Source organism: Eptatretus burgeri, chromosome 7 (assembly GCF_056783735.1).
Source record: "Eptatretus burgeri isolate ZD-2024b chromosome 7, Ebu_testis_v1, whole genome shotgun sequence".
NCBI classification, from domain to species: domain Eukaryota; kingdom Metazoa; phylum Chordata; class Myxini; order Myxiniformes; family Myxinidae; genus Eptatretus; species Eptatretus burgeri.
This window is the reverse complement of record NC_140967.1, coordinates 59109464-59124274: the sequence shown is the minus strand read 5'-3', so window position 1 is coordinate 59124274 and position 14811 is coordinate 59109464. Positions and strand designations below refer to the sequence as shown.

Here is a 14811-nt window from a genome sequence, read left to right as displayed (position 1 = left end):
TTCTACTTACATATGCAGCACCTCTTCCAGTGATATGGCTATGCCTGCTGATGCAGTGTCCTCGAGATTAGAGGATAGATTTATAATTTGGGGAGAACATGAGTAAAAATAGCTTACTTTTCAAAAAGTACAATGGGATCTTCAACATCCACAAATGAATGTTAACAGCCAGAAGTATAGGGGTACTCGGTAGAGCGCATATCTCTGCCACACAATGCCTGATCCACAATAACATATAATCGGGCCCAATTCATTTTTGAAATATCACGCTACATATCGTAGCGTACTTAAAAAGCGTATGTAGCGTACCTACATATCGTACTTAAAAAAAAAAGTCTCGTATCCAGATTCGGATTAAAATATTCACTAAAATCGAATCAATTCGTCCTTGCCACACACACATGTCCCCCAAGTATTATCGGAATCCGTCCACAACTTTTTGAGATATCTTGTTATATGTTGGTTTAGCCCTATCTCTCAATGGTGAAGAATCACTTTAAAAACTATTACATCCGGATTTGGATCTTCACCAAAATTGAATGAATTCTTCCTTGTTACACACCCAGCATGTCCACCAAGTTTCATCCGAATCCGTCCATCACTTTTTGAGATATCGTGCAATATATCGTTTTTGGTCCTGTCTCTCAAAGATGAAGAATCACTTTTAAAATTCTAGTTGTTGGATCCGGATGCGGATCGTCACCAAAATCTAATCAGTTCATCCTTGTCACACACCGAAGCTGTCCACAAATTTTTGAGATATCTTGCACACAGACAAACAGACAAAGGGGTGAAAGCATAACCTCCTTCACCTTCGGTGGCAGAGATAATAATAACTTCCAAAGAATGGCATACTCAGATATGCAACATCCTGCCTGGTAAGTAAGGCCTAAGTCACATTTGCCATGGCGGCCGTGGGGTCTCCAAAATCTACGGCCACTAGCAATTATACGGAGGCCGCAGTATTTCCACGGTCACACAATGTAGCAGTCACATATGTTTTTATTTTTCGGGGAGCCGCACGGCGTATTTAGAAATTGTGGAGACTGAAAACATGGTGGTACCGTACGGTCTTTGATTTGATGTCGCACGGTGACCTTAGGGCATCCCTGCGGCGGCCATAGAATTTTCAAGGCAGACGCAAGGGAGCCTCAAGGTGCCCGCAAGGTGACCGCAGGGGGGCCCTAAGGCGAACGTGCGGCCAGACGGACGGTAACGAGTGGGTATATATAGCAGTTCTTTTTTTACTGAAATAAAAATATAACAGTTTGGAACATACCAGTACGTGGTGCCCCCAGAATCCGAATTGAATTCGTTCCAGGAGGCTGTTCGGATTGCAAAAAGTTCGATTCCCAAACTATTTTCCCAATAAGAAATAATGGAGTGAATTAATCTGTTCCTGGACCCCAAGAAAACCCACTTTCAACTGAAATTCCCCATGTTTAAGGTAAAATAAGATGAGTAAATGACCTTCGGTGTTGGTGTATTGTATGTAAACTGGTACAATCACCAATCCAAAGGTTCACACAGGCTCGAGCTCCGGCCTGGGTTCCGATCGCTTGTGCACTCTGCGAGCGCTGCCCTCAGGGCAGCTCAAACATGATGCCCCCAGAACCACAATCACTTTCATCAAACGCATCGGGCTGAGGTAATCATGGATATTCCAAATTACAACCAGTTTTTCTGTGAAATTAAATCCTTGCCCGACAGTCCGTCACACCATGTGATCGGATTGCCTTTTTGTTATTAATTAAAAGATGAGTTAAAAAAAAAAACCAGCACAAATCAAGGTGAAAACACAAGGTAAAGTAGCGATCGACACACGAGAGATGCTTTCACGAGGACTTCCACCGACGAACTGAATGAACAAAGTGCGAAGATGTGCGTCAAACAGGTGGGGGAGACACGTGAACAAGCATGAACGCTACGTTGTGTTCGGTTTTTTAAAATGTATTCGGTTTTTAGGGCAAAATTCATTTTTTCATTGATAAGAGACGACAGCAGCGGCACGAATCACGCAAGCCCACCGTACGCCCTACGTACGGTCGACGTGGAACACAACTACGTCACAACTACGGCATGTCGAATTGCTACGGTCAACGTAGAAATGAAAAAAGTTATAACTCCGCGTTATAATTCCATGGCGACCCCTACGGCCTGTAAAAGATAGCCAAACAGCGTAGGGCCACCCTGAGGCCACTGCAGAAAATCTGCGGCCACCGCACGTTTCTGTCAATTGTGCTGTGAACAGAGGGCGTACGGCCGCCGTATCCTCGCCGTAGAGCAAATGTGACTTAGGCCTAAGTACCAGTGCAACAGCTTGTGGTGTAGTCGTCATACGTTGACATATATACATAGTGCCCAAGGAGGCAATTATGAGTTAGGTCCACAAATATGCACCATTATAAATGGGTTGGTGGTTGTGCAACGCTGATGCAGTACCCGGTGGTTTAAAAGAGAAATTTGTAATTTGTTCAGGATGCTCGTGATATTTTGTCTACTCTTCATCAAAAAATACTGGAATATTTAACACCCACCGACTAATGCCAACAACAGATGGGTCCCAAGCTCAAGGTGCATCTGAAGGCCAAAACGAAACTCTGCCTGAAAAGCACCAGTCCAACAGTTTATAGTCATATCAGGAATCAAAAACAAGACAAGAGAGCTCAAAGCCAAGCAAGCTAACCTGTGAGCTATCCCGGGAGTCCAAATTCCAAAGACATAACGTTAGTAAACGCAGTGAACAGTGACAACATTGCCATGACCCTTGAAAAGGTTCACTGGTATAAGGGAGCATCCAAATATTGTACCATTCGCAGAAACATTGACATCCCATAAAGAACAGAATGCAAGCAATTTTCACTTTTCCGTTGCCTCTCACATATGTAGAAAGTGAGAAAATGATAGCCAACATAACAACACCTCACATCACAAAGGTTGAAAAACCAAAATAAGATAAACTCTTCAACATGTCTGGTTCTTGTTGGTGCAATATAAATGTAGTCTACCTACTGGGAATGAGTTCCTGAGATTGTGTCCTGGGGGGTGGGGGCTGCTTCCTTGCTTTCTTCACCAGTGTAACTGGCAAATTAATTATCAATGGCCCACTCAGACATCCAATAAGTGTTTGATTGAGGAGGGTTATAGCAATATGGTAGGCACGGTAGATTGACTGTCCTTACCCTGAATGAGATTCCTTAAAAAAGTACCGAACGGGGAGGTGCATATTCTTGGTGATGGATATTGGAGTGTATCCAGGCCATAACTTGGCAAAAAATATCAAGTCTCCTGCACGATGTTGTCTCTGTACAAGATACAGGTCATCAACAGACAATGCGTCAATTCTGCTGCCCTCCATGCCCGCTGTTATGAACTTAGTATAAAGGACCTAGCATACAAGAACACTGTGACAAGAATAAGAGTGCAATTTCAATCACAACTAGCAGGTGCAAAAAATTTGATGGCTTCAAAGATACTTTTGCCAAAAAAAATTTCATTCGTTTTTATTTTATTTTATTATATTTATTTTAAAAAATATATTATTATTGTTTTTTATGATTAAAAAAAACAAAACAATTATTTAAAGGTAATGTTCAATTACCTTTAAATAATTTAACAAGATATCTCAAAAAAAAAATGCAACTTTGTCATATCAAGTTCAGCAAACCTATTAAAGATATGTAACCAGTATTTTTGGTACTTTCACGCCACCAATGATAATTTCCTGAAAAAAGTCTGCTGTATTCTTTGTATAACATAAAATGTATACATTTTGTCTGTTCAAACAATCACAACGTAAATAAGTAGGCATTTTGATGGGTCAATGGACACCATCTTGGTTGCACAGAGCAACTTCTCAAACTTAAAGCACCCTGGTTCATTAATGATGGCTATTATATCACAGATTGATCGATTTTAAAAAAATGAAAATTTTTATTTTGTTTTCTAAATCCAAGATGGCCACAACATCCAAGACCAATACGAATAACTTTGATGCAAAAGGAGGCCATTTGGCCCATCATACCAGTGCTCTATCATATATAAATTTTATATATTTATAATATTCTAAATTATAATATACAGTAATATTATAAATAATATTTCGTTTTTTTATTTGGGGGGTGGGGGGGGGGTGGTAGCCATGTGGCCCAATCAGCATCAGCAGGCCAAATGACATATTGTAAGCTACTTCTTTTGTCAAATTTAAGTGTTTTGTGAATACGTAGCATATTCGACCAATGGTGAGCTTCCAGAGTTTGAGCATCAGCTTCAAGCTCGTATTTGAAGACTGACTCAGGGTGCTGAAGTTGAAGCTGTCAGCCAAATTTAATGGTGATCGGTTTAGTAGTTCTGGAGAAGAGCATTTTATGTTTGGGACAAAATCCAAGATGGCCACGAAGAAGACAAAAAAAAAATCCCAAAAAACCCAAAATCAATCAGTTCTGATAAAGTTCCAAGGGTGTGCTTGTAAACACGAGAATGTAAGACCTGTCGTTTCGCTGACAGGAATATGAAACTTTGCGTAATTGCTAAGAAGAATTTTTTTATTATTAAGCCAAGATACCAAGCCAAGATATCCGGATTCTGACACAGTCACTCTACCCTGGACATTCTGCTTTTGCTCTCCCAAAAATGTACGGAGGCTTTCAATATTAGACATGAGATTAGGGCCGTCTCTCGAGATTTCTCTCAAGCATTCAAAACAGTTTGGCATCCTGCTTTGCCCTCCAAACTCTCTGTTCATGGCATCCAAGGTCAACTCCACACATGGCTCACAGACTTCCCCCCCACTCTCGTTGCGCAACAAATGGCTCTCGACGGAATCCTTTGATCTCCTCTCTCTGTCAAGGCTGGAGTGCCCCAAGGCAGTGCTGTGCCCAGTCTTATTCCGAATCTTCATTAATGATCTCGCCGACTCTCTGGAATATTTATTAGCTGAAGACTCCACCCTCTACCGTGACATCTTCATCCTTCCGAAAGGCAAACAGCAGCCTCTTTCCTCTCGTCAGACCTTGACAAAAACCACAAGCTGGTCAAACATTTGGAATGTCATTCCATCCTGACAAACCTCTCACACACTGTCTCTCTGAAAAGACCATCTGGCGAACCCTACCATCCATTTCCTTCACAATCCTTTTGAAGAAGTTTAGTCACTGAAACATTTGGGCCTCACCAGCAGCCAGGATCTTTCTTGGGCAAACCACACATATAGGTTGATTTCCAAAACCAGCCGCTGACTGGGCATCCTCCTCCCCACCAAGTTTCTGCAAGATGCATACCATCTACCAGTAACACCTTCTGGTGAAACTCCCTAAATCCAGACTCAATGCTCACCTCCGCTCATTTGTTTCTCCTTTATCCAACCTGTGGAACAAAGTTTCTCAGTCTCCAAGACAGCTGTTGACCCCAATCTCAGGCCAATCCACAATAATATTATTTCCAACCTTCATTAACCCTCCCAAGCACACCTCTGTGGGTTTCTGGGTTTCAGCCTCCCCCACTCCCCACACCTCCTCTTAATTTTTCTTTATTTTACTTTTTTGTTCCATTTCTGCTTCTTCCCCAATTTTCCCTTTCACATTGGAGTACTTGAGTTTGCGGCTGTATCCATTCATCCATGCCCTTGTGGCCTGTTCACCCTTTTGTCCTTCTCCCCTTGTTCTCATATTCCCATGTCCTTTACACCTCCCAGTCTCCCTCTATTACATCGTGCTGTGAACTGTTGGTGTGTTCCAACCTGACCCCCCCCCCCTCACCACCCCCAACCATTCTTTCTACTGTTCTTTTTGTTCTGTTATATTCTGGTTCGTTCTGTGTTTTCTAGCTCCTCCACAAGCCCAGACCATTTCTACAAATAAATAAAATGGAATAAAATAAAACATTTTCAAATGAATAATTCATGATCATTCTACAATGAAATATCATAAACGGTATCAACTATGATGTGACACACCCAGTCATCGAAATGACCCAACATTTTGACCAAAAGCTTCGAGGTGCAAGAATGAACTGTTCTCTTGGATACTTCCACACAAATATCCTGTTGTTCTTGAATTCAGGATTTAATATCAAGCCCAACTGGCATGTGTCCAGCACCTATGAATTCAACAACACTGGAATGCCTATCACTCACTCATGGGCAAAATGACTGAATCTGTAAACCACATGAATATTAAACAGTTTGTCAGGAAACAGAACCTCAAACAAGTCTGAATTACTGACATAAAGCTGTCATTTTCACAAATCTGTTTTCTAAGCTTTTGTTGGTAAAGAATCAATCATCATAACTCGAGATCGACCACAAAGGAGCTTGCCAAAATCTCTCACGGTATGCGTTATCACTGCCACAACCATGTTTATCACAACTGTTGCCCATGTACTTCCCAATCAATAGGGAAGGAAGAATGGGAATGGGGGAGGGATGGAGGGGAGTGGTTAGGTTTCTACTTCTCACCAGTTTTTGCAGGCTCTTTTACGGCCTGGTCCACAGCCTTGAGCTTTCAGAGAGGCTGGATCAGGCCGATCAAGGTCAGCTGCGTCCAATAGTTGATTGGAATCTATCAGCTCCTAATTAAAAGGGAAGGGGAAAAAAGAAAGATCAATGGGTCATCAGCAGAATTAATGAATTAACCAGGTGGTAAACAAGGTGTTGTTACCCCACATGCAAAGGGAAAGGCAGGGTTAAGAAATTGGTTCACTCTGTCTGTCTGTCTGTCTGCAGATGTCAGTCTATGATCGAGGAACTACTCAATTCAATTTAATTTTATATTTCAAACCATCGTCCTGTACAGGGTGGCTTGAAAGTTGCTATACCCCTGCTAAATTAATCGCACCTCCCTCCATGATATGCGCCAACATTGAATCACTGACGAGGGCGTCAGTAGGAAGTCAGTACTGCACAATAAAACCTTTTTTGTGTGCTTGTATAATTAAGAGTTCATCAACAAATTATGCTTTACTGGGGAGGGGTAAAACAATTTTCAGGCCACCCTGTAGAACATTAATCGGAATACAAACCTGCAGTTTGGCAGGACTTTGGCTCTGAATTTGGCACATTTGTATGGAATCTCGTCCTGAGTGTGCATGCCCAGAGACAGGAGTAAGGTAATTGTTTTTAGTCTGTCTGCCTGTCTAGCAGTCAAACAAAATTGAAAATCATTCCAAATAGGAAACTTACTGATTTTAAGTGCGTTATAAAAAGGACATCAACAACGTACACGAAACATTTGCTTAACGTATTAAATAAGGTGGTGGAAAGGACGGTGCATCAACGGCAGTAAACTTCCACAAAAAAAATTCTATGGCCTTTAAATTTATCATATTATTTCAATGGAATTATACACTTGAACATGGGAAAACACAAAATGCCTTTTTGGCACTTACATAAACCTAGTTTAACAGTACTTGGATGTCCTCTTGACCAATAAAATTTGCCGCTCATGTTCTCAGAGTTGGGGAATATCGAAATTTATACAAAATCGCAGCTTGTAGGAAGCATAGACCATGCTCGGAAACACAAAGAAAGATTTTAAAAGACCATTTCCATGTCCTTTTTCTCAAGACTGTGCAGGGAAAGGTGTTCAATGAATTCTCTAGTTGATAATAAAATATTTTTCAACTTCATTTAACATTTACACTATTTCCATTGCATGCAAGTGTAGAAACTTTGTATAATCATTCTGTTTAAGTTGTTGGTCAGTTTAATTAAAAATAAAACATCACCACAATACAAATAAATTGTAAAAACATCCATGAATTGCTAACATTTAATATGTGCAGTGACGTAATTTGTTAATGTATTAAGATTCTCTAAATTTAGAAAACACCCGAGTTAATTTTAACACGATATAGAGCACCGATTAATCCTGCAACTTTAAAATGAATAACGTTTAAGTTCATGTCAGTGTTTGTGAAAGGTTGAGAGAGAATACATATCTCCAAACTTGACATCACAAACTTGGAAAGAACACAAATGCGTGTAAATATAGATAGTCATGTTATAACTTTAATATAACAAGAATTAAAACGTTTGAGGAAAGCAAGATAGCTTCGTCAATATAACTGAAAGGAGTGGTAAACCCTACCACCATCCCGACCCCCCCAATTCCCTGTATATTCATGTCAATGTACATACTGACATCATCTGCGTATTACTTTTGCACAGGCGAGATGTAACAGAGATAGAGTAACCAACCATGTGTCCGAGGATTCAATTTCCCCAACACCCGTTTTTAATTCTATTATTCTCCAAGGTTGCACTTCACCCTCGGGTGAACTCACCATGCCAGGGAAAGTGAAGTGCTGCAACCCACAGAGTAAGGCTTGGCTGAGAGAGGGGTGCTTCAGCCTGCACCCTTGAAGAGACAAGACTGTGGTGAGGTGAGACAGATGAGAGAGAAGCAATGGGGCCTGGGCTGGCAGTGTCTTTCCCCACGAGGCTATCAGAAGCATTGAAGCCTCAAGGGAGCTCATAGTTGGACATGGTGTTGATGTCAAAGACAGTCCCTGAGAGCTCTGTGACTGAACCATAATATGATGTGCAAGTTCTCCTCTCCAGCTCTGGGTGGCCACCATTTTCCTGGTTGGATGACTTTTTTTGAATATTTATTTATTCTCTCCCATGTGCTTTTGTTTCCAAACCCCACTAATCCTCAAACTCCTTTTTGTATGGATCCATGGCAAAAGCTGAGGAATAGGTTTATTTTCTTCTACTTCTATAACATGTTATGTTATCTTACTGTCGAGGCCCGCCGGATTTTTACACGCCATACTGTGTGCTTGTATAATTTATAATTACAAAGCTACACCCTGATTTGTTTGTCATTATAAATCAATCAGTGCCACCACTAAATTGTTTAACATTGTGTGATGATGCAATCTCATTAAGTCATCGGTTGTGTCAGTTTAGAAAAGCCGCCGAATCTTAGACACGAAGACCATCTTCCCACCATCTTTTTAATTCAGCCAATCAGGCCACTGGGTGTATCTTGGGGGAAGATACACCCAGTGCGACCACGGTCCTCCAAGACGCAGTCACGTTCCAGTATGATCCATCCAGAGTTTCCTACTACTGGATTCTTCTGAAGGACTTCCGGTTCTTGAGCAACGGTGGCAGTTCCTCTTCAGGGTCTCCACCGACTTTCTCAAAGATAAGTTTTCCGGTCGTTTTTGTCACGTTTTTACTGTCATTTTGTTATCTCTGTGTTTCTAGTTCAGTCTTGTGTTAAAACGTGTGCGAATTGTAGAGTTTTCATGGTATTTTCATATCGGGTTTCCTTGAGGCCTACCCTTCTTCCCATTGGTGTGCACAATCGTGTTCATTGTATTTTCTCCTTATTGCTACCAGTTTATATTTTCTCCACTTTTCTCTCCACCCTCCTTCTATCCCTCTTAGCTATACCCTCCGTTTCATGTCTCAAAATATTTTTAAAATACAACAAAAAAAATACCTTTTACCTCACATTATACCCCACGACTTCCTGTACCGACCCTTCTTCCTCCTTTTTCCGATCTACCATCTACTACTTTTGCCAACCCACATTCACAAGTTTTTCTTCAACCTTTCCTTTACCTCACCTTACCTCATCTATTTTTTTTTTTAATCTTTATTCTTTTAATCTCTCCCGTTACACCTCCTGTAACCACGTTTCTTTACTCCCTCTTCTTCTTCCTATAACTTTTGTCGATCTACCAGCTTCCTTCTGCGTTTGCTGATCAAAATTCACCAAACACCTGCATGATTTTTCTAAAACGTTTCCTTTTCCTAATCTTTATCAAATAAATAAATAAATAAATAAATAAAATTCAAATGTTACAACTCCCTCTTTCACACGCTTGGTTCTCGGTATTGTATCATAATTCACTTCTCTTTTTCTTCTTCAAAAGGCTGTTTGCAATTCGACCTTTCCTTCATCCCATGTCTAAAAAGTCTAACTGATGTTTCTTTTCTCCGTTCTCTTAATTCTCCTTCATTACATCTCTGACTTAAAAATTTAAAACTCCCAGTTTGTAATGCATGTTCGTGTTCCATCAATCGTCCTTTTTTTTTCCCCAACTTCAATGACAATTCACCCCACCTCCTGACCTGTTATCCGCTCTCCTTGCCCCTCATCCTACCTTCGCTTTTGGTACGTCTTCACTGTCTTCTGCTTTAGTATCAGCTCCTCCTCTGTTGTCCCAAAGTGTGTGGTGTTCCAACATCTATGGGCCCCATTCCAACCGAACAGATATCTCTCTCTTAATCAGTACACCACTCAACACCACAAATATGCTCCTTCCTTCCTTCCTCTCAGCAATCCCCCCCTCTTCCCAAACCTTCAAATCTTGTACCTCCCCCTGCCAGCTCCATTCTTCACCATACCTCTACGATGTCTCATCCTTCCCCTCTCCCATCACACTCCTGCACATTCACACTCTTTCCCCCTCACCTTTCTCAAAAACTCCCCCTCCCCTTTCTCCCTCAACTCTCCCCCTTCTCCCTCCAATATTCCCCCTTACTCCCCATTCCCAAAGTCCCCCCCTCACATACACAAAGCTGCCTTCTTCCCCTGCCCTCTCACCTCCATCTCATCACTCCACCTCCTCCAATCTTCAAATGCACTCTGCCCCCTTTCTTATTACTCCCCTCTGTACCTCACCCCATTAACACTGAGCCATTTCTTCTCATCCAGCCCTCTCCCCAACCTCTTCTGCAATCCTCCGCACTCTTTCAATAACCTTCCTTACCTCCCCCACTCCTCCCTCGTCTCACCCTACCATCCCCTGCACCCAAAACTTCCTCCCCTCCATTTACAGTGTGGACTTCAAACATCCGAAGCTTTCACTCAAACCTGACATTATTCCATACAGGTTGTCACTGACAAACCAGACATAATCAGCTTAACAAAAACTTTCCTCCTTCAAGACATCTCTGACTCCCGAGTACCTCTCCCTGGTTACTCCCTCCTCCGGTATCACAGACCTGATCCTCATCCTGGTGGAGGACTTGCTCTCTTCATCAAAGACTATTCCTCGCTCTCCATGCACTGCCCTCTCTCCCCGACACCCTCAAGAATACCTCCTGCTATGGTTTCCCCTCCACTCCCACCTCATGTTTATATGCGTGTTGTACCGTACACAAAACAGTGATGACTCCATTTACATGTCACTCTCTGAAAACATGAAACAACTTCTATCCTTTCATCCCAACTCTCTCTTCAGCATATGTGGTGATCTCAATTGGCATCATGCCAGTTGACTGGGTGTGGGTACCTCTCTCACCTGCCATTGCACTTCAGCAAAAGACTTCTGTGACTCATTGGGACTGACTCAATCGGTTAACTTCCCAACCCGGATCCCAACCAATGGTACCCCATCTCTTCTGTATCTGATTTTGACAAATTTCCCTGAAAATATCTGCTGTTCTTCCTCCGTTCCAATGCTTGTCAAAGTCGACGTATCTCTGACTGTTATTAGAGAACCACCTCAGCGCCATAGAGTCTGGCATTTCACTCAGGCTGACTGGCAGAGACCTCAAGCAGCCATCAAACTTCTTGACTGGTCTCCCATCACTACTTCCTCTGAGATCAACTCACCCTGGGAATTCTATCAAAGAAACTTGCTCTCTTTCATGCACAGATTTATCCCCTTGCATCTTCACTTGTCCTACCCTTCCTACCGCCCATGGTACACTGAAGCTTGTGGCAAGGCATTTGTCCTGAAATAACTTGCCTTCACCTCATGGAAGGCTAATCCAACTGAAAGCAATATCAGTTCCTTCCACAAAGCTCGAAACAAGTCTGTGTCTACCCTCAGGAGAGCCAGAAAACATCATCTTTATAATCTCAAGTCTGAACTCTCAAACCTCTCCCCATCCTCCAAATCCTGGTGGCAACTACTTAAGTCTGTTTCTGGTGTTTGTTCCCCCTCCATCCCCTCCCTTACCTCAAATAGCTGCACAGCTGATACCGCATGTGAAAAGGCCTTAAGGCCTAAATTCCGTGTTTGCTTCTAAATCTCATGTCCGAAACCCATTGCTTTCTGTACCCACCTTACCCAGTCACACCCAGCTGTTCCTGGGCTCTGCGTCCTTTTCTCCTGACAAGGTGAAGAGCTTGCTGTCAAACCTCGACTCAGATTCTGCAATCGGTCCAGATGGCATCGGCCCATGTGTCTGAAAAACCTGCTCCTCTGCTCTTGCTCACCCTCTCCCTGTTCTATTCACCCTCTCATTTGCTCAAGGTCATCTGCCATCTGCTTGGAAATCAAACATTACCGATCTGCATAAAAAGGTGCAAAAACAGATCCCTGCAATGCCAGACCAATCAGCTTTCTCCCAATCATCAGCAAGGTTATGGAATCAATCATCGCTTCAGACATTAAATCCTTCCTCTTCTACAATGGCTTGATTTCTCATCATCAATTTGGTTTCAGACCAGGTCACTCTGCCCTGGATATGCTGCTTCTGCTCTCCCAACAATGGATGGAGGTACAAAATGCCAGACATGAAATCGGAGCCATATCCCTGGATATATCACATGCTTTTGACACAGTCTGGCATCCTGCCCTGCTCACCAAACTCTCTTCCTTTGGTATCCAATGCCATCGCCACTCATGGCTCGCAGACTTCCTCTTCTGTCATAGCCAACGTGTGGCCCTTAATCGAGTTCTTTCATCCCCTCTTCTTGTCCAAGCTGGAGTTCCTCAAGGCAGCGTTCTGGGCCCTGTTCTTTTTCTGCTTTTCATCAATGATCTCTCTGACTCTCTGTAAAATCCTCTTTATCTCTTTGCTGATGACTCCACCCTCTGCTGCACCATCTGTCATCCCTCAGATCAGCAAGCAGAAGCCTCTTCACTCTCTGCAGATCTGGATACAATCACAGTCCAACACGTGGAACATGTCTTTCAACCCTGACAAATCTCACACTCTCACTATGTCTTTCTGAAAGGACGTCTGGAACCCCCCCCAACCCACCTCCCCCACCACCCCCCACCCCACCATCTACTTATTCAACAATCCTCTTGAGGCCCTTTCATTCAAGCTTCTGGTCTCACTATCTGCAATGACCTTTCCTGGGAAAGCCACATTTCCAAGCTGGCCTCCAAAGCCAGTTGCTGACTGGGCATCCTCCGTCGTGCAAAGTCCTTCCTTGGCACACCTGAGCTCTTGACCACATACAAAGATTTCGTCCAGAGTCTGATGGAGTAATGCTCTCCCCTCTGGGCTGGTGCTCCCACCTCTCACCTTTCTCGGCTTCACGTTGTGGAAACCAAAGCATGAGGATCATTGGTAAGTCCCGTGATGAGGCTGAGTCTTTGGGTCTCTCATACTCTCACCGCAGGCAGGATGGTGGTCTTTCTGTCTTCTACAGTCTCTTCTCCAGCCTCGATCCACCTGCTCTGTCTGAGATATGTCCCCCCTCCTCCATTTCCACAGGGCGCTCAAGGTCCGCCAACTACCCCCTTTCTGGTACTTCCAAAATCAAGAATCACTGCTCACCTCACTCTTTCATTCCTCCTTTTCCCCACATTTGGAACAAACTCCCACACTCTCTTAAATCCCACTCTTCCCTCCAGGTCTTTGAAACATCTGTTCATCACCATCTCTTATCTTCCCCCACCGAAAACCACAACCTTTTCTACCATTCGGCGATCCACCCCAAACTACTAATCCACCCCAAACCCTCCTCCTTCCCTTCCTGAAAGTCCCTGTAATGTCCATCTTGTTTATCCTGCATTTCCCACTCCATCCCACTCCCTTCCACATATCTCATGTCTCTGTTCCCCACTGTTTTTTTCTTCCGTCTCCTGCCCGTCTTGTCTCTTTCTCCCCTTGTTGTACGTTCTGTGTGTTAGCTCTCATACAAGCCTCGACGGTGTATTGAAAAAAAAAAAAAAAAAATGAAAAGAAGGATAAGTCAAAACTAATAAAAACTGCCCTTTCAAAACACTGAGTTGTGGCCAAAGCGAGGCATGAAAGTCGAGGCTCAAGGAGGAGCAAAAGAGCAGAGGATGAGAGGGTTCAACCAACACAGTAGGACATAAGAGAACAAGAAAACTTTCAAAGGACATGAAAATCTGATCTGTAAAAAAATGCAGTTAACAGCAAGTTAGTGTGACTTCAGCAAAATAATCACGAATGAGAATGGGAGATGGTGGTGAGCTGTAACCTTGAAGTAGTGGATTTTCATCAAGACTCATGAATAATTGAATCTACAGTCCACAAAAAAGGTCATCAGAAACCATACAAATATTTCAAATGGACACAGATAAAACAAGCTGTTGAAAAATATCAAGTAAAAACTCACCACCTCATCGTCGTCCATTTCACTGGCAGACAATGTCCAAATGGCTGCAGCGTCTGGGTCAGGACCCTGTGCTACTCATACGTGGAAAAGAAAATGAGAAACGAAATCCAACAAAGAACTTTTTTTTTTAACTCGACTTAATTTTTATTTGTAATGAGCAGAAAAAGTTTCAAAAACAAAAACAAAAAGACCAGTCAACTTCAAAAGTAAAACAAACAAACGAATATCCAAACTGAAGAGTGTAAAACAAAATTCATGACAAAAAAACAATTATCCCAAATCCAACCAACAGGGTAGGACCAAAAGCCTACAATTTTTTTTTGTATCGGTGGCATTTGTATCGAGGAAGTCCTCTAAAAAAAAAAAATTATGCTTATGTTTGTATACTTTACTACAAAAACATCATCCAATCAAATTTAGTGCTTCTGAGTTGAGGTCATCAAAGTACCCAGTTGGAAGGTTAATTTTATATTTATTTATTTTTATGTTGTTGACTTTATCAATAAAACACAATGTTTAGTCATTG

At 42.4% G+C, this 14811-nt stretch overlaps 1 protein-coding gene across 4 annotated transcripts in view; it reads right to left on the bottom strand.

The window, feature by feature from the left end:
- Positions 1-14811, bottom strand: part of CIAPIN1 (cytokine induced apoptosis inhibitor 1) — a 58875-nt gene that overhangs the window by 9360 nt on the left and 34704 nt on the right. For 3 of the 4 annotated variants that reach the window (XM_085888630.1, XM_085888629.1, XM_085888631.1), the window contains exons 6-7: positions 14286-14356; positions 6455-6567 (exon numbers count right to left, since the gene is read on the bottom strand). In XM_085888630.1, the coding sequence (XP_085744756.1) occupies positions 6455-6567; positions 14286-14356 (184 nt within the window). Of the gene's footprint in view, positions 1-6454; positions 6568-14285; positions 14357-14811 lie in introns of those variants that run through there. The other variant, XR_015060145.1, reaches the window with a different exon arrangement.